The sequence below is a fragment of the Gadus chalcogrammus genome, chromosome 22, assembly GCF_026213295.1.
Source record: "Gadus chalcogrammus isolate NIFS_2021 chromosome 22, NIFS_Gcha_1.0, whole genome shotgun sequence".
In the NCBI taxonomy this organism is placed as follows: domain Eukaryota; kingdom Metazoa; phylum Chordata; class Actinopteri; order Gadiformes; family Gadidae; genus Gadus; species Gadus chalcogrammus.
In genome coordinates this window covers 7,530,196-7,550,594 of record NC_079433.1, presented here as the reverse complement: position 1 = coordinate 7,550,594, position 20,399 = coordinate 7,530,196, and the positions used below count along the sequence as shown (strand labels likewise).

General features: G+C 46.0%; 1 protein-coding gene across 1 annotated transcript; it reads left to right on the top strand.

Annotated features, from left to right (window-relative positions):
• Positions 1-266: 266 nt before the first annotated feature.
• recql4 (RecQ helicase-like 4) lies at positions 267-17,711 on the top strand. The gene is made up of 29 exons (XM_056583455.1): positions 267-655; positions 794-827; positions 971-1,080; positions 1,478-1,624; positions 2,458-2,600; positions 2,975-3,920; positions 4,110-4,184; positions 4,360-4,439; positions 5,431-5,533; positions 5,852-6,023; positions 6,622-6,738; positions 7,105-7,272; positions 7,714-7,806; positions 8,489-8,625; positions 8,939-9,022; positions 9,443-9,631; positions 10,143-10,325; positions 10,685-10,889; positions 11,432-11,625; positions 12,039-12,122; positions 12,944-13,081; positions 13,311-13,460; positions 13,656-13,905; positions 13,994-14,123; positions 15,055-15,224; positions 15,631-15,805; positions 16,224-16,377; positions 16,800-16,908; positions 17,266-17,711. The coding sequence occupies exons 1-29, from the start codon at positions 572-574 to the stop codon at positions 17,385-17,387; spliced, it is 4,746 nt and encodes a 1,581-aa protein (XP_056439430.1). The 5' UTR covers positions 267-571; the 3' UTR covers positions 17,388-17,711.
• The last annotated feature ends 2,688 nt before the right edge of the window (positions 17,712-20,399 follow it).

The following is a 20,399-nucleotide window of genomic DNA, read 5'->3' as shown; positions in this document are numbered from 1 at the left end:
TTTCATTACATGATCCACATCATACAAATCCCTTATGCAAAAGTTATTGTTGAAGTATCTGTTCTTTATATAGTAAAACATTTTCGCTTTTCAGGTCATATTTAGATCATTCCAGATGTCATAGTATACACTTATCTAGCTTGTTCAAACTTTATGCATACATTTATTTACATTTCTTTCGGACAACAAAATGTGTGTGCTTAAACGTCATGTGAATAATAAATATAGTGTTCCGGAAAGGAGGATACTTGGCCAGACATGGCAACCCAGCCGTCATTCTAAGCGCGCGAAACAAAAAACAACACACCACGGAAACACTAGTCACATCACGGTTGTATTTACATACTAACATAGTTAGAAATATATGTTGTATTTAGTGAAGCCCTTTGCGTTTGTATATGTAAACGGTAACGATTTGCTGAAAGCTATCCACGATACTTGATAAGAACAAACTTCGGCTAGTGTTGTGCAAATGAATGACTCCGGTGCTGCTAGGGATGAATAGTTAGCTCAGTGATAGGAATTGCTACAGCCAATGTGAGAGTTAAGTATATAACAGGATTCCGCAGGCATGGATCGGTATAATGATGTGAAGGTGCTTCTTAAGAAATGGGAGCAGTCGTTTGTCCAACAACAACAAAGGAAACCCAATAAGGTGATCAATGTGAATGTGTATAAGCTGTCATCACAGACATCTACAATCAGTTCTCGTTTGCGATTAAGACCAGTCACTGTATAAAGTTCTCACATTCGAGTGTATCTGTTAATGCAACGACGTCCTCTTCTCTTACAGGAGGACATTGACAATGCCCCTGAAGATACAAAAAGTGAGTTTGTATTTTCTGGTTGACTTTTCTTGGATGCATACGTGAACCAATGTGAATAGACCTAGTCCATTAGGCAGACCTATTTGATCTGACATAAGGCCTTTCATTAGTGTGAACTTGTGCATTGGTTGGTTGCTTTGCAGACCTCTATAAGGAGTACCGCAGTTTAAAGCAAGCCAAGGAAAACAGCGACTGTCAAAGTGACCCCAGTGGACAACACCGCGCTACAGTGGTGGTCAATGTAAATCCAAAGGTAACGTCATCTCTTAAATGTCTGTGTGTTATAACAACAAGGAAGAATCGTGTTTTCGGTATGCATAATCAATCATAAATGTAATTTACTGTACTGCTTCCATGGTAACTGCTACATATGAAGAACCATAAGTAAATATGACATCTACAATGTCTTCATTGGTCATCACTTTAGCCACAGTGGTGGACAGAGAAAGTAGTCTGAAATGTAGACCTTTTGATGAACAGTGTCATTTGCCTGGTTCGGTGGGAAGACTGGTGCAATATAGTGCTTTATCTGCCTCACTGATGTATCGACTGGTAAAAAAGTGTCCATCCAAATAAAACATTCTGGCTCAAAGCCCCGGTCTTCATCACACCTTAACAAACCCCTCTCCTCTCCTTGTTCCCCTCCCCAGGACTCAGACTGCTGGGGCACCCATCTGAACCGCAGCCAGATGCCGGTCCCCTCCCCTTGCCTGACGCCCCAGGACCGGGACAACCTCCAGGCCTCCGCCCAGTACTATGGCGCCAAGCTGAAAAGCAACCTGGGCACCCTCGGCAAGGTGGGTGAGGTGTGGTTATGGTGTTTGACTCCGGGCTGGAAGGCTGTGGGTTCAATCCCATTATCCGCAATCTAACTGGAGGTGTCCTTGACAGAAAGGCCCTAACCCCTCCCTGCTTCAAATGTGCCTGAGTTCACTACATCAAACTGTCTGCCAAATGAATAATTAGTACTACAATATCCAATGGGGCGTATTTAAATACAACTGGCAGACGATGAGGATGAATCACGATTTGGCAGTTTGCCAGAGATGGTTAGATTCCAGTTGGATAGCATTTGACATGTCAGCATTGATTAATATTAAGAATCTTTTGTTGGCCCGTGTGTCTATAATATTAATGTCAGTTATCAGTGTTGTTCAACTAGTTCCTACTAGTTCCATGGCTATGCTCCAACAAGTCATAACACACCTAGTGTACTGATACCATTCATGATTCCATGGCTAATTTTGACCACTACAATGGTCATCATTTTAGCCACAACGGACCATAAAGAGTATAAGTTATGCAAATGTATTCGCATAACTGGTAATGAAATGCTTTCTTCACTAACACCTCATTCAACTCTGCATATTCTATACAAATATAGAGATCAAATATATGACCGAATGGAAATAAAAGTTAAAGTGAGTGCAAATTGGATCAGAGTAATCTTGCCAGTTATCTCAGAATCAGAATAATGTCCCCCATATGGGGAGACAGGAATTGGTGAATGTCAAAGCTACATTCAATGTTATATAATAAATATAATTATATATATTTGTACATAAAAGAGACCTGCCATCATCCTGTTCTCTCTTCATCGATCTCTTTTGCTTTGCTCGACTCTCCCCAGGAGAGACCTGTCTCAATGAGGAAGTCTTTGACTCCTGGACGCACGCCCCTCAAATCCTGGAAAGACAGGCTGACTGAGCAGACCAGCAGCCCTGCAGCGAGTGCTGCTGCTGCTGCTGCTGCTGCTGCTGCTTCCCCCCTCAGGTCGGCCCGCCCGCAAATGAACTGAAAAATGCCCGCAAAAATGCAAATGAACATGCCCTGTGACCTGTTTGACGACAGCATTTGTTAGCAGCTGTATGTTGTTTTGAACTCGAGGTCCTTAACGCTCGCTTCAAAAAATCAATGTATCTGTTTGAAGGGAAAAGGGGATTTTGCACCACTATCAAATTAATCTACAATAGCAGTCCCTTGTTGTTAGCATTGTAGAAAATGTGTTATCCCCCACCTGTACCCAGCAAAAGCGTATCTGCGTTTTTGAATTACAAAACAATACTAAGAACTGTTGAGGTAATTCACACTGTTCATCTGTTACGAAAACCGACATTTAACCTTTGACCTTCCTGGCCTCTTCGCAGACGCATCGGCAACCCCTTTCTAGGGTCGCCGGCTACAAAGGAGCCCGTAGAACAGTTTGAGGCCCTCAATCCATCATCCATCACACCACACGTTGAGTCCAGCGGCGCTGGCATTGCTAGCACCGTCAGTGTTCAAGGTAGCAGTACTGCAAACGGTATCAGCGGCGGGAAAAGCCACTCCTCCGGTTCCGAGTTCCAATCCCCCCGGCTGCCCCATACGCCTCCTCCCAACAGGACTATGGGAACGCCGGGAAAGACTGCAGGATTCTTAGGGAGATTAAGCGGGAGTGTGGAATCCGCAGGAGGTGTGAAAAGTACAGTTGATGCTGCTGAAAGTATGGCGGACCGTTTGGCAGTTTGGGATGAAGACGCCGGATCGCCGATGGCCTTCGGGGGGGATCAGCGGGGGGGGTTTCGCGGAGGGGCGGTGGGGGTGACAGGTCGAGGTAGACCCTCGCTCCTGAGCAGGCTGGGCTCTGTGGACCGCGGCTGGCTGGAGAGGTGCCAGGTGTTTGGGGAGGTGGAGGGAGGAGACAAGCCCGTGGCCGGCAATACGGAGATCCCAGAGCCCCAGAGGAAACCTGCGGCCGCGGAGAGTGTCGGGAAAGGAGAGACGAGGGAGAGGCCGGGGAGAACGGGAGCAGGAGCAGGAGAGGATGGAAAAGATGGAGATGGAATAGAAAACAAGAAAAACTATGAAAAGTCTGAGATAGGAGATGTGGGGGCGGGAAAGAGAGCGACCGAGGAAACGGTTGAGGCGTCGGAGTGTGCTTCTCGCAACGTTGCGGAGGCTACCGCCACAGCTAAATCCACCGGGCGCCGCAGTAATAAAGTCAAAGGGGGGAGGGGCAAGAGGAAGGAGCCGGAGGGAGAAACGGACCAATCGACGGAGGCTGAGTCGACCACAGACCAGGTGGGCGAGGAGGTCGCGGCTCGAGAGAAGAAGGCGAGCAAGAGAGGGAGGAAGAGGCAACGAGAGGAAGAGGAGGGGGATGAACGCGAGGGGGAGGAGCCGGAGGGGGCGCCGACGAAGAGGAAGAGGGGACCCAGGAAGAAGAAGGAGGAGGGCGGTGGAGGAGACGGTACTGATGGAGGCCCCACACCAGTCAAAAAAGAAGGGAAGAGAAAGAAGAGGGTGAAAAAGGATGAGGAAGAGGGGGAGGAGGAGGAGGAGGCAGAGAAAAGTGAAAAAACAAAAGAACCAGAAAAGGTAAGGAGTTTCTGTTTCTGTTGGTGTGTCCAGTTCACTGCAGAAGCAGTCTTTATTTGTTCCAGCCCCAGACCCTTTCCTCCCCGCGTACATTTTCAGTATCCATGTGAAGGCAAAACACGATCACACTACATGCTGGCGATTTTTGAACTGTGTGATGCTCATGGTGGGACAGGATCCCCAGGAGAACCTGATGGGGGAGGTGGACGAGGGGGTCAGAGCCTACAGGGCCTACAAGACCCAGCCGGCCACCAGGTGAGAGACGGACCCCCAGTCCTCACACAGCACCATCACCCTCTCAAACACACCGGGGGGGCGCTTGTTATGCAGCCCTATTGCTTGCTGTAGTGCTTTCTAACCTATTACATGAAGCCCTTTTGGTATTTAGGTTTACTAATAGCAATGTGCTGAGATGATTCGACATCAGAAGTATCTTGGTGGGTAGCACCAGCCAAAACAACATGGGTAGATATGATACTGTTATTACATTTAGCAGACATTTTAAAGATAGATTAACAAGGCGTTTTTGCACATAGGAAGGAGTAGGTTAGGAAGGGCATCTCTCTCAAGGCCAGTAAGAAGAATTGACATTGGGCTTCACACCCAGAACCTCAGTGCTGGGAGTCCAACACCGTAACCACTAGACCAGTGGTTCCAAACCTTTAACAGTCATGTACCCCCTGTGACAATTTACCTCCCACCAAGGCCCCCAGCATCACGGACAGCTCAACAAAATGATTTTGTTCTTGATTCTTTGTAATTATAATTCAAGTGTATTATGTTGCCCTAATGTCATACATCCACACAAAGTTCATAACAGTGGTGTTTGTCCCATCCCACCCAATATTTGTAAGGTTTTGCTTTCAAAAATATTAATAAACGTTGGTTCTCAACTAACCTAACGTTACTTATTAAGAGGAGAAACATTTAGCTGACCTTTAGGCAAAATGGATAAAAGGGGAATTTAAATTTTTTGTCCTTTGGCCTTCTTCAGTCAACCATAGGACTGTTTGGGAGCTGCAATTTCGAGTTCCCCCTAGATCAATATACGTACCCCACCTTGACAACCGCTGCACACGACAATCCTGTGCTCCTTAATGTTGTGATGATGATGCAATTCATCTTTAATATCCAGATCTGTGCCTTCATTTTGGAAGTATATGAGATCCAGTATTATATTGATCCACTGCTGGACCAAGCTGTCGGTGAAATGGCAGGTTTTAACTGTTTTTTGGGGGTATTTCAGCAGAGTGAGTAAAGTCACAGAAGGGAACTTCATCAAGATCAACCTGAAGAAGAAATCTCACGTCAAAGGCTATGCCCTGAGAGGAGCAGGTCTCCGCAAGCAGGTAAAGGGTGTGTGTGTGTGGTGGGTGTGCTTGTTTTTTTTAAAACAAGCTCTGAAGAAGTATATGCATTTAATTCAATTACATTTTTTACATTTTAATTTTTTAAATTAGGGTTTTCTATATCTTAGAAAAATGAATTAAGATAATTTTTTATTTACTGGAATGCACTGTTAAGGAAGCCTGGAATTCAAGCATGTAGTCGCATGTAACAAGGTGTGTGTGTGTGTGTGTGTGTGTGTGTGTGTGTGTGTGTGTGTGTGTGTGTGTGTGTGTGTGTGTGTGTGTGTGTGTGTGTGTGTGTGTGTGTGTGTGTTCCAGATGTACATGGAGAAGTTCGCGAAGAAGGGGGAGCGTTTCGGGGGTGGTTCCGGAAGGGGGTCCTTCCGGGGAGGGGGGAGGGGCGGCTTCAGAGGGGGCTTCAATCGCCAAGGAGACACCTGCTACAAGTGTGGGGGGACGGGACACTGGGCCATGAACTGCAAGGGACCAGGTACACACACACGCACGCACGCACGCACGCACGCACGCACGCACACACACACACACACACACACACACACACACACACACACACACACACACACACACACACACACACACACACACACACACACACACACACACACACACACACACACACACACACACACACACACACACTAATGGATTAGGGGTGTTATCCCCCCGCAGACATACAAACACTCTCTATGTACAACTCTTTGGGTGTCAAATCCAATGAGTTATTAATTGAATGGTATTGTATTTGGTTTTTGAGTGTTTATACTCATTTTACGAGATTAAAATTGGAGCTGCCCATCTCTGGTTACTTTCTTATGTATAACACAATATTATCACTGTAGGAGTTTAATTTCATTGAATATAACACATTTTTCCATTATGGGAATTTCCATTCCTGCCTCGTTGATGTTTTATGAGGCTATGGTTAGGAGTTTAATCTTATGACATGATCATATTTATATTCTTCATTGTGTTTTACTTTGGCTAATGATTAATGCGGTCACATTTGAAATCCTTGACATAAAGGACTTTGGACTGAGCAGAGAGCTAATATCAATACCATCCTGCAGCTCCAACCACAGCCTCCAAGGTGTCTGACGACCAACCAGCTGTCGAGGAACCGTTTGAACTGCCCACCCTGGAGGAGGTTGCCAGGGCAACGGGGACTTTGAAATGCCAATCACTGGGTGTGTGTCTTTTTCTCGCCTTTCACCACTACAGGGGTGCTACCTTTCTCTGTTGTCAATTACCTTCTGAATAAAACTAATAATAGACTAGTGAACAGGCATATATTAGGCATCCTAGAGCAAGACGGCGAGCAAGAAGAATGTGTATCCAAGTGACATGTTTAGATTAAAACGTCTTCTATTTTGCTAAACTGTACTACCAAAATGTGGACGTGCAAATGTGGAACAAATGTGGAACAGAATAAAACGATTTATAGAGAAAGATTCCTTTTGATGGATTGACTCAGAGATGGGCCAATCTTTACGTTAAAAGCCTCAGCAGAAAAGTGACCCAGTGCAGCTTTAATGTCGTTTGTTTCTCCCCAGACACTCCGTCCGCCACAGAGGACGAGGAGCTCTCCAAGCCAGGCGAACCGGACGGCAAACAGAGCGACGAGGTGCTCTTGAACGTGATCCGTCCGGACTACGAGCGGCCCGTCGCCCCTCCACCCATGGAGCCGTTGTACAGCCCGGGAGCGGACGGGAAAGTCCAGGGTAACAGCGTGCACCTGGAGGGTCCTGGAGGGTCCTGGAAGGTCCTGGAGGGTGGCTGGTTGCACTCCAGGATCCTTCGGGCTGAAGGGTTGAGATGCCCGCACACGCAGAGTGTCAACCTCTTTGTCAATTCTGAGCTGGTGGTCGTGTGAATGTGAGGGGTCTCTTGTCAACATGGCCACCACAGTGAATGGTGAAGTCAATGCGGTCGAGTTACCGTTTCATATTCAATTCGATCCACACTGCAGTAATATTATTTGCACAAAGGTTTATCCCTAATTTACTCTGCTGCGCTATGGCAGTTTATTTACACACATTTGCATCCATAGTACAATCATTACGTCACTTCATCACACACATGGGTACAGACTTCCTATTTGTAATGTATGCACTACAGTTAATATTTGTTGTTAATATCAGACTCTGTGTGTGTCTGTGCAGCGACACCCGATGCTGTTTATGAAGCGCTCCGAGAGCTGGGGTATCAGTCCTTCAGACCCGGCCAAGAGGACGCCATCATGAGGATACTCTCAGGTATACACACACACACACACACACACACACACACACACACACACACACACACACACACACACACACACACACACACACACACACACACACACACACACACACACACACACACACACACACACACACACACACACACACACACACACACACACACACAGAGAGAGAGTACTGCTCATCTGTTAAAATTATGAAAGGTTCTTGTCTTTTTCGATTTAATGTACTGGAAGTATTTCCTTTCCAACCCTTTTGTTTTGGAATTTGCATGAGAATGATGTAAATCAAAGGAAATTCAATTTCCGTTTATTATGAGCTAGGAGAAATACACAAGTCTATCAGAAGATAATATAACTGCTGTTTCTGGTAATGTCTCTGTGGATTGCCAAATTAGAATAGCAATACAATCAGTGTTTGCAACTTCTCCCCAAACTCAATCGTTTCTATAATAGAAAACTTTACTCTGCTATGCTCTGTCTTGCTCTCTCTCTTTCTCTGTCTCTGTCTCTGTCTCTGTCTCTGTCTCTCTCTGTCTCTCTCTCTCTCTCTGTCTCTGTCTCTGTCGCTGTCTCTCTCTCTTTGTGTGTTTCTCTCTCTCTCTGTGTTTCTCTCATGCTCTCTCACTCGCTCTCTTAAAAACAAAGCAATAAAAATCAGCACTCCAGCTCCCCTTGTTTTGTCCGTGCAGGTCTCTCCACCCTGGTGGTGTTGTCTACAGGCATGGGGAAATCATTGTGCTATCAGCTCCCAGCTTATCTGTACTCCCAGAGGTCAAAGTGCCTCACCTTGGTCATCTCACCGCTTGTGTCACTGATGGACGACCAGGTATAAGGCCCTCACTCACTTATTCACTAACTCACTCACATATGCTCCCACTCAGGTACTCATGCATTCACTCAATAACGATACACTGGCTGTACGATGCACAATTTGTTAGATTTGTTTGTCTGATGTTATAAGTGCAATATTGGAACTACAATAGTATAAATGTGTTATGAGATAAACGTAGGAACTGTGTGTGTGTGTGTGTGTGTGTGTGTGTGTGTGTGTGTGTGTGTGTGTGTGTGTGTGTGTGTGTGTGTGTGTGTGTGTGTGTGTGTGTGTGTGTGTGTGTGTGTGTGTGTGTGCACACGTCCAGCTGTCGGGCATCCCAGCTAATTTGAAGGCAGCTTGTATCCACTCCAACATGTCCATGAAACAGAGGGAGGCGGCCATTGAAAAGGTAACACACAGCGCTCACTGTGGCGTGGAACAGCAGGAGAGGGCAGGAACTACATATAGAATGGACCTTATACCGAATATTCTCGCTATGCACAAACTAAATGTGTGTGTACATTGTGAGTCAACGAATGAGATTAAGAGTAGGCAAAAAAATAAATAATCCTATTTCCTCTCTCATTGTCTTAATATCCTTTCTCTCCCTATGTGTCTCTCCCTATGACTATCCCTTTCTATGTTACTCTTTCGCTCTCTCTCTCTCACTGTCTCTGTTTGTCCCCCTCTGTACTGCTGTGTCTCTCCCTATGACTATCCCTTTCTATGTTCCTCTTTCGCTCTCTCTTGCTCTCGTCCCTCTCTCTCTCTTCGTCTCTCTCTCTCTCTCTCTCCCTCTCTCTCTGTACTACTGCGTCTCTCCCCCCAGGTGAAGTCAGGCGAGGTGTGTGTGTTGCTCCTCTCTCCGGAGGCGCTGGTGGGTGGCGGTGGGTCCAGCAGCGGCTGCCTGCCCCCCGCGGACCAGCTCCCCCCGGTGGCCTTCGCCTGCATTGACGAGGCCCACTGCGTCTCCGAGTGGTCCCACAACTTCAGGCCCTGCTACCTCCGGCTCTGCAAGGTGTGTGTGTGTGTGTGTGTGTGTGTGTGTGTGTGTGTGTGTGTGTGTGTGTGTGTGTGTGTGTGTGTGTGTGTGTGTGTGTGTGTGTGTGTGTGTGTGTGTGTGTGTGTGTGTGTGTGTGTGTGTGTGTGTGTGTGTGTGTGTGTGTGTGTGTGTGTGTCCAGCATTCGTGAAATGTACCTTTTCAATCATTTTCACCTTTTTAATATTCACAATCATTGAACCCATAATGAAAACTTCAGAATGTGAAAAGATTTCAGAATGTTGAATACTTGAAAAAATAAAAGTTTTTTCATAGGATGTAATTCATGTAAAACCAACCATTGAACCATTGTTGCATTTTCAAGCATTCTCCTGTTCTGATGAATATATATTCTGATTACTCAAGTCCACACCATAAATCACCATAGGCCAGCCCAAGGGCACACTGTCATCATTTATATTCTATCGTGTGCCTCGACTGCCATTTGTGGGAAGCAGCCATTTTGGATCTGAGTGTTGGTGTTCCCAGGTGCTGCGGGAGCGCCTGGGCGTGCGCTGTCTGCTGGGGCTCACGGCCACGGCCACGCTGTCCACCGCCGTGGACATCGCCCACCACCTCGACATCAACGACAAGGACGGCATCGCCGTGCGCTCTGCCGCCGTGCCTGAAAACCTGCAGCTCTCTGTCTCCATGGACCGGGACAAGGACAGGGTAAACACCCCGGAGGGGGGGGGGGGGGTTCATTCAGTAGCTGAAGGAAACTCAATCAATCTGGAACAATATGACAGCTAAACATGAACAGAGATAAGGATTATTATAAAAAAAACATGCTCATATATAATAGGTCTCAACTTCCCCCATTCTCTCTCGCTCTCTCTCTGTAGCTCTCGCACTCAAGCTCACATCACTATCAACCACTAGTTGGGAGGTCTACTGTTTAGCATGATAGGCATACTTGAGGACGGAGTGAAGACATATGAGGCTCTAACCCCCCCCTCTATTATTTATTTCTCTGTTCCCCTCCTCTCTCTTCCCCTCCTCCCCCCTCCCCCTCCCTACCATCTCATTAGGCGTTGGTCTCCCTGCTGAAAGGAGAGCGTTTTGGTTGTCTGGACTCCATCATCGTGTACTGCACCAGGAGGGAGGAGACCACGCGTGTATCCGCACTGCTGCGGACTGCCCTGCAGGGGGTGGTGGTGAAGGACAACCCGTGCTACAGCAGCAGCAGCGCTCAGGCCCAGAGCAACCCTAATGCCCAGAAGAAGAAAGACCTGGGTGGGTGTCCTAAGCTTTTTAGCATTGGCATGTTTTGGAAGCGGCCCCAGTTAGAGCAAGTTTGAGTTATAAGGTCACAAAAAACCACAACGGCATATAAACATAACGACTCGAACACACACGCACGCACACACACCCACACACACACACACACACACACACACACACACACACACACACACACACACACACACACACACACGAAGTTTGAACTTCAAACTTTTATTTAATGTTTTTGTTACTCAACCTTCACTTTATTGGATATTGATATAGGTATTGATCGGATATGGATGCCTTTCTTCTGATACTTCTGTTCCGTAGATGGCTAACTTTTATTTCCCTTTTGTAGAGACACTACGACATAATTCATTTAGCATCCCTTCAGCATTCAGTCAGAATAGAACCACAATTACAACCTCTTTCTATACATGGTCATCCCAGGTGTTTGACTCCCTCTCCCCCTTCCTCTCCCTTCCTCTCCCTCTCCCCTTCCTCTCCCTCTCCCTCTCCCTCTCCCCTTCCTCTCCCTCTCCCCTCCGCAGCGAGGAAGAAGATCCGGAAGCCCCTGAAGTGGCAGGCTGAGTCCTACCATGCCGGGCTCTCCGCCTCCGAGCGCCGGCGTGTGCAGAACAACTTCATGTGCGGCGAGCTGCGTCTGACGGTGGCCACGGTGGCCTTCGGCATGGGGCTGGACAAGGCCGACGTGCGCGGCATCGTCCACTACAACATGCCCAAGGTTCAGGAGGCTTTGAACTTATTTTAAGAAGGTTCCAGGTCTACATTTAGTGTTTAGCAGACGCTTTCATCCAACGTGACTTACAACAAGTGTATTTGTCAGATGAAAGAGAATTAAAAACATATGTCTTGTCGGTACAGTAAGGATGTTCATAGAAACAAGTGCCAAGCACTTCCAATAGTGAGGTTAACCAATCCCGTGTACAACAAAGATAGCTAGGATAAGAGGCTACAAAATGCCAAGTACTATTTTTACGGGACAGCTCTGTGATAATGCAGTCTTTTTCCACGTCTTTGTTCTGTGATTGTAGTTTATAGTATTGTTTCCAGAATAGAAAGTATGTCATGCCGTCCTTTTTCACCCCGCTCTCGTTTTAAATCATTGACCGCCTCCTTTTGTCCGTGTGGCTGCAGAGCTTTGAGAGCTACGTTCAGGAGATCGGGAGAGCCGGGAGAGACGGCTTACCTGCTCACTGTCATCTCTTCTTAGACCCCGAGGTCAGTCTCCAACGAATACAACTTCCAGAAACAAACTATCAATTAGAAATGTAGCTCCTTTTTAACATAGAGCTGTAGCTACATTAACATAGGGCTGTGAGATGTAATTGCAACTCAAATAAAGTTAGGAAGATAGCTATGGGATGGGTCGGAATACTGTTGGACGCATCTGTTTGTTTTACTCTCTAAGTAATGTTAAATCTTTTCACTTCACCGATGTCGTACTGTGGCTGTACCGTACCCTGAGCCCTGTACTGGAACGTACTGTAGCATGAGAAAATAATACGGTCCCTTCTCCCTACAAGCACCCAGTACCCAACTATTGACCATATGCTCGCTTGCTGCAACCAAAACGAAAAGCAAAAAGAGTATAATCTGAAACAAAGAGGCACTCACTTGGTTGGCCGGTTGGTTGGTTGGTCTGTCCATCCCTCTGACTTTCTGTCTGTCCCTCTCACTGTCTTGTCTGTCGCTCTGTCTGTTCATTTTACTGTCTGTCTGACCTCTGTATGTCTCTCCCTCCCTCTGTCTGTCTGTCTGCGTGTCTGCGTGTCTGTCTGTCTGTCTGTCTGTCTGTCTGTCTGTCTGTCTGTCTGTCTGTCTGTCTGTCTGTCTGTCTGTCTGTCTGTCTGTCTGTCTGTCTGTCTGTCTGTTCATCATACCTTTCTGTCCCTCTGTCTGTGCCTTTGTCTCTATCTCTCTCTCCCTCTGTCTGTGCGAAAACGAAAAGCAAAAGTAGTATAATCTGAAACAAAGAGCCACTCACCAAAGACTCAACAACAACATGAGTGTATAAGGTCCCACACCGTCGCTCTCCGCAGGGGGGCGACCTGCATGAGCTGCGGCGCCACATCTACTCAGACACGGTGGACTACTACACGGTGAAGAAGCTGGTGCAGAAGGTGTTCCCGCCCTGCAAGTGCAGACAGATCCACCAGAAACAGCTGGCCCTCGTGGAGGTAGCCCTCCACCTCCTCTCACCCAGATCCACAATGTCTTCGACTTAATCACACCGCATAAACATTACATTATGTGCCTTTGTTGTGGTTTCCAGAGTTGCATCCTTTTCATTATTTTTTTCTCTAGTCTCTCTCTGTCTCTACTCTGTCTCTCTGCCATTGATAAGAGGAAGCCAGATCCTGCTATAACAGAGCTGTCTGTTGTGATGGATGTCCGTTTGTTACACAGCGTAAGGAGGCAATGGAGGACAATGAGTTGCTAGAGATGATGGATGTCTGTGAGCCGGAGAGCGACTTAAACACCCCCACACAGCCTGACTTGGCGCAGCCCGTGGACCCTGTTCCACATGGAGAAGTACCATCGCCATCTTCTGCAGAGGTAATACGATGATGACCCTCAGTGACTTTCAACACAGAATCTGAGTAACGTCCATAAACTTGTCTTTATCTCAGAGAGCTTGAGGTACTTTGGAGTAAAATGATCGGAACATATTAATCAAATTGTCTCGGTTAGCAGGATGTAAGGGAAAATAATTGGTAGTAAAAAAATTCTAACCTTTTATGTTGGCTCAAGATGGAACCCACTCCACATGATGAACAGGCCAAGACAGAAGAGCAGCAGGAGGAGGTAGAGGAGGTAAACAAACCATCAGGGGGTGACGGTCCCATCACGGACTCGGACCCCACCGTGCCTGAGTCGACGGAGGAGCCGGAAGAGAAGTTAAACGAGGGCGGCGACTGGCCCGTGGAAAGGTTGTGTCACAGCCATGAGAGAGCCATCCCCATCCAACAGACGGTGGAGTCCCTGGACATCACGGAGGAGGGTGAGGGAGGGAGGGAGACGCACGCTTCCTGGGTCCATTACTTATTATTGTGATCAATCTAAATCCAGTGTGTGTGTGTCCGTCCCAGGCGTGGAGACCCTGCTGTGTTACCTGGAGCTCCACCCCCACCGCTTCGTGGAGCTGCTCCACCCCACCCTCTCCGGCTGCAAGATCAGCTGCTACGACGGACCCCGCCAGCTGCAGAGGATCACCAAGTTGTACGTCTCACTCTCTGTCTTGCTCACTGTCTTTCTGTCCTATGTATGTCCCACCCTCCCTCCCTCCCTCTGTCTGCTGTCGGTCGGTCCAGCGGTTGGTTGGTTTATCTGTCTGTCCATCCCTCTGACTTTCTGTACGTCCATCCGTCCGTCCGTCCGTCCGTCGATCCATCCCTCTGACATTCTTTCTGTCGCTCTGTCTGTCGCTCTGTCTGTCCTCTGTATGTCTCTCCCTCCCTCCCTCCCTCCCTCCGTCTGTCTGTCTCTCCCTCCCTCCCTCCCTCTGTCTGTCTGTCTGTGTGTCTGTCTGTCTGTCTGTCTGTCTGTCTGTTGGTTGGTCGATCCATCCATCCCTCTGACTTTCTGTCCCTCTGTCTGTGGCTCTGTCTCTCTATCTCTCTCTCCCTCTCTCTGTCTCTATCTCTCTCTCCCTCTGTCTGTGCCTCTCTCTCTCTCTCTCTCTCTCTCTCTCTCTCTCTCTCTCTCTCTCTCTCTCTCTCTCTCTCTCTCTCTCTCTCTCTCTCTCTCTCTCTCTCTCTCTCTCTCTCTATGCCTGTTCTTCCTTACATCTGGCTCACTGGCGATTTGCCTATTAGTCAGTCCAGCCTGTCCGTCTGTCTTTCATGTCATCTCATGGCGGCTTTTATCAGTTTGCTTCAGTTACACTTTGTGTAAACGTTGGGCGTGATAACGAAATATCTTTTAGTCTTATAGGATGCACCTGAATGTTCGTGGTAAATAAGACAAAATAAGACTTATCAGTCGACACAAATCAAAACGCACGATCACTCATCCAACCCCATTGCGTGTGCCCCGTGTGTAATGTGTCCGTGTCAAATCCCACGTCAATCACCATTTTCCCCTCGACGACGTTACGATGGTTTGAGGTTTCTCACCTCGAGTGTGTGTGCCCGTGGCGTCCTGACGACAGCTGCCCCCCGGTTGCGGTGGTGCTGGCCAGGAAGCGCATGGCGGGCGAGCGCGTGGAGTGCTGCGACGGGCTGGAGTTTGACGTGGTGGAGGTGGCCGACACCATGGGCTGGCAGCTCTCCCTGGTGAAGCGCGGCCTCAGGCAGCTACAGTGGAGCACGGAGAAGAGTGGTGAGCGTGTGTGCTCTCTAGGGCGTTATGTTTACACAGTGTTTATTTGTTTGTTGATATAATTTCGGCTGTGTGTGTGTGTGTGTGTGTGTGTGTGTGTGTGTGTGTGTGTGTGTGTGTGTGTGTGTGTGTGTGTGTGTGTGTGTGTGTGTGTGTGTGTACGCGTGTGTGTTCGAGTCGTTATGATTATATGCCGTTGTTGTTTTTTGTGACCATATAACTCATGATATGTGTGTGGCTGTGAGTTGTTTTTTCACGTGCACGCTTCATAAACAGTTGTTATTTGAACACGTACATAAAACGTTTGAAGACAACAACACAAACACGTTTTGTTGTATTTCGGACTGTATCATTCAGCGACCAGTATGATCTCACATTTGTGTGTCTCTCTGTCTCTGTCTCCCAGGCGGCCGCAGTGGCATCGTCGTGGAGTTCTCCAGCATCTCCTTCTACTTCCGTTCCTATGGCGACCTGGACGATGAGGAGATGGACCGCGTGTGTGAGTTCCTCCACCGCAGAGTCCTGTCCCAGGAGAAGACCAAGCTCTACCAGCTGTCAGCCTGCTTCAAGGCCTTCCAGAGGTACACGCACACCCGCACACAAACACACATACACACAGGCCCTGCGTGCGTGTGTGAGACCAGTCTCAAAGAGTCTTAAGCTCTACTGCCAAAACAGACGGGAACAAAACTAAGATGAAAACCACCAAGATGCAACTAAGACTTTAGCTTTCACTAGACCGAGTTTGGCCTGAAGACAAAATAGACAAAGGCCTTACTGGTATTCCCACTTGGGTGATTGAACATGAGTGAATTACAAGCCGCTCCCTTGTTTGTCTGTGTATTTATACTTCAGTGTGTGTGTTTGTCTGTATTTGTGTGTGTATTTATACGCAGGTGTTTTTGGGAGTATTTATACATCTTTGTCTGTATTTCTGTGTGTGTGTGCGTGTGTATATCTTTTTTTGTGGGTGTATTTTTACCTACCTTTATCCTCCAGCGTGGGCTACTGCAATGTGTCGGCCTGTGTGGATGCTCTGGAGGCCGGCCGCAGCCTGCGTCTGAAGGCGCTGCTGTCAGAGTACTTTGATAAGAAGCTGGACCGGGCCCGGCTACAGGAGCTCCAGGACGACGAGGAGCTCCACCCACTGAAGGTACTGTGGCAGCACGACCCCCTCATGAGAGGGACATTTCAACCTACATCTGTCCTGTAGGGCTGTGCTATATATTTTTTGCTTTTTGCACATTGCATTTTGTACTCTTGCACATTGAAGTGCAATTTCCGTTGGGAACTTAGGGTAATCTGTCTGTCTGTCTGCCTGCCTGCTTGCCTGTCTGTCTGTCTGTCTGTCTGTCTGTCTTAATACCTTTCTATTTGTTGATGCATTGATATCTAATCAAAAATGTAAAAAAAAAAATGTTACATCTTCTTTCTTTCCAAATTCCCTACAAAATGTTACAAATTCAGATCTTAATTTAACAGTGTATTTTATTTGTATTGCTTGCGAGTGTACATTATTAATAATATTTTTGCGTGCGTGTTACTTTTGGTGTGCTTGTGTGTGTTTCTCCCCAGCTGTGCGACTGGGAGGATCAGATCAGAGCAGACATCAGGAGTTTTCTGTCCCACCGAAGTGACGAGAAGTTCTCTGGCAGAGCGGTTGCCAGAATCCTCCACGGTATAGGTGAGAATCCGGACACGCACGCACAGTTTATTTTGGTGATGGTTGGGGTTTGCCCTCTAGGGGGCAGTGTTTTACACGTTTCCACTCTGACGCGTCACTCAATAGATGTCTGATTCATAGCGTCTTATCAATAATCTTCTAGGGTCAATTGAGTTGGCTAGTCCTATCTCTGCTTAAGTCTGCTATCTTTATTCTACATTATTGTGTAATTCTGCAGTATAATTGTGTAATACTGCAGTATTATTGTACAATACTGTAGTTCCTCCCATTTTTGTCCTAAATTTCCCTCGGGATAAATGAAGTCATATCTAATCTTTTATTTAAGTTTATGAATAAAAGTGTGTTCTTTTCTCTCAGCCAGCCCCTGTTACCCCGCCCAGGACTATGGCAGGGACCGGCGCTATTGGAGGAAATATCTCAAGTTTGACTTCAACCAGCTAATCCGATTGGCCACACAGGAGATCATTCGCTTCAAGTAACAGGCAAGGGTACAAACCTCTTTTGCATCAAAAATAGATGTTCTTTTTAAGTACATGTACACTTGCACATGTATAAGAGGGTGAACATCAACATGATTTGTCTTATTACTTTGAAATCATGAATAAAAGATGAATGTATTTCAACATGTAAGAAAAAATGAGTTGCTTTGTGCATGTGCATATGTAAAAAAAAAAAAAAGCATGTTCTCTGTGTATAAATGTGTAAACTGTCGAATTAAAGTTCTATTTTTATATTTACTGCTTGTTCTCCATTCTAGTATTTCACTATAGTGACTTGAAGTGGTTTGTTTGTTCTCAATCCAATCGTGGATTAATGAATGATGTTGTCATGGAAACGTGATGTGATTGTGTAGCTAAAACATTGAACAAGCTGCTCCTTCAGTTTCTTGATCAATGTTTTACAGATATTGATCAGATAAATCATCCAATTTACCCGATACCAACTTAACTTTTTCTTGAACTTGCTCTTCTTTCAATAGAACAGTATTCAACACAGTGTTATTGCCACATGTGCAAAGTTTCACAGAGAAAAACTAGTCATAGCATCACCCACTGTCCGTGGCTGAATAAAATAAATAAATAAATAAATAAAATATTACATTTGAGTCATAGCAATTCTCGGGCTCAGAGGAGACGGGCTGCGATAGATTTTGTCATGACCAATGACTGGAAAGAACCTCGGCATAGACTTCAGCGGTATGTCAAGTTTCTGTTGACGCAAAGGGTTGAAATATTAGAGAACATAGCAAATATTGATCCGTGACTGGTTTTCAGGATAAAAGGCCTTTATTGTGCTCTGGGTTCCGATGTGTTGCCAGTAAGGTATGAATAGGTCAGAGTGTGATGAGTGAATTCAATGTCCAATCTCATGTTGTAGTCTCAATGAGCACAAAGACCGCAAAAGGTTTAGCCAAAAATGCATCAACAATCGGCGAGAAATAAATTTGTTGTATTCCGAAAAAAACAATGGATTTGATGTCAAACTTCAGCAAACATTGTGTGTGGTCCCTGGTTATGCTGCCGTTGTCTTAGGCGTTGGTGTGCTGTTCTGTTGGTGTGGTGGTGTTAGGTTGGGGTGGTGGGGTTAGGTTGATGTGGTGTTAGGTTGGTGTGGTGGTTTTCGTCTGTGTGGTGGTGTTAGGTTGATGTGGTGGTGTTCTGTTGGTTTGTGGTGGTGTTAGGTTGATGTGCTGGTGTTCTGCTAGTTCTCCTTCCCCTCATCTGTCATCTTCCCGACATTGTAAAGTTGTACAATTATAATGATGTCTTCTAGAGTTAGAGAAGAGTCAGCTGCTTGTGTCTGTCCCTCTGTCAGTGTGGCTTTCCCTCTTTCTTAAGATCGAATTGGGGAACAATTATTTCTCTCTTGGTCTGTTATCTACTGCTGTTATTTTAAGGCAAAAGCTACAAACAGCCGCTTCTCAAACGATTTAGCTATTTTTAAAGTTACATTTCAACGTGGTTTATGTTTTGCTCGTCGGGTTATTATTCCCTTTAGACATGTACTTCAGATCGAAGAATAACCATCTCCCCACCCAGGTAGAAAATGTCAAAAACACAAATTGCTTTCTATGTGTAAAGTGGAAATTGCTGAGTAGCAGAGTGCGCTAGGAGCAGGTAGATCTGAGTCAGCAGCAATATGCTATAATCAATGTCGTCTTTAATGACCATGGCGGCATGCTCTAGCTGTTTACAGCTATGAGGAGCTGTCGGGTATGTATGGAGAGCTGTTGTCTCATAAAGGATAATTATTGTGGATGTAGTCAAACTGGGAGTTTAGTTGAGCGCAACGTCTGCGCACGTTTGATGATGATGACAAAATATGATTTTCATCATGTAGACAAGTTTGCCATTATTTGTCTGTGTGTGTGTGTGTCTGTGTGTGTGTGTGTGTGTGTGTGTGTGAGAGAGAGAGTTTTCTGTGTGCGCATGTGTTTCTCTGATGATATGCCGGTTATGTGTGTGTTGGACTCTGATTGGGAGCGGACTCAAAGGCAGATAGAGATAAAGAAGATGATTATCAGACCTAGGGATTACTGCAAGGCAAGGTTACGGACGAGGAAAGAAAATAAGTGTATTCATATCCGTAGTACGTTCAGATCCTCTCTGGGTGTTCCTGAGTTTCACCAAATGAATAATTGACACCAGAATTGACCCCAGCTTTACAGCATTGCCATACAAAGTTCCTGTCGTCGTCATGAGGCGTCAGCAATCCAAGGCCCTGCCCGAGGTCACGTTAACCTAGGAGAAGTGACCAGGCAACCAGCTAATTACTGGTTGATTACCTCTCCTCCAATGGAAGTGCTGTATTAATGGAAAGGTCCAGGAATACATATATATATATATATATATATATATATATATATATATATATATATATATATATATATATATATATATATATATGTTCAGATCCTTTCTGGGTGTTCCTGAGATTCACAAAATGAATAATTAACACCGAAATTGATCTATATATATTTAGCTACTCCAATGTTGAAAGTCTGCTTTGTTCGCAGCTCCTTTCGATATGTTTCTGCTAACTAGGTAGGACCTTTCCAGTAATACAGCACTTCCTTTGGAGGAAGTTATCAGCTAATTGCCAGGTCACTTCTCCCAGGTTAAGGTGACCTTATTCCTGTTAAGGTGATAAATATTTATATGCATAGATATAAAAAGATATATACTGTACACACCCATTTTTTAATTGTTTGTAGGTTTCAGTAATTGACTTTGACGCATCTGGCTAGAATTTCAACTCACAGCACACTTTATTATTGATTAAAGCGAAATGCAGTAAAGAAACAAGAAATGAGCATCCCTATACGAATGAAGATTTATTAGGTTTTTATCTCATCCGAACAAATCAAATCAGTTTATTTTTGTAAACATTTGAGTGCAATAAATATACAAGCGTGAGTTCAGTTCTTAAAAACAAGGCCAAACTCTTCATTTACCCAGCATTGGTTTCAAAATGGCCACCACTCAGGGGCC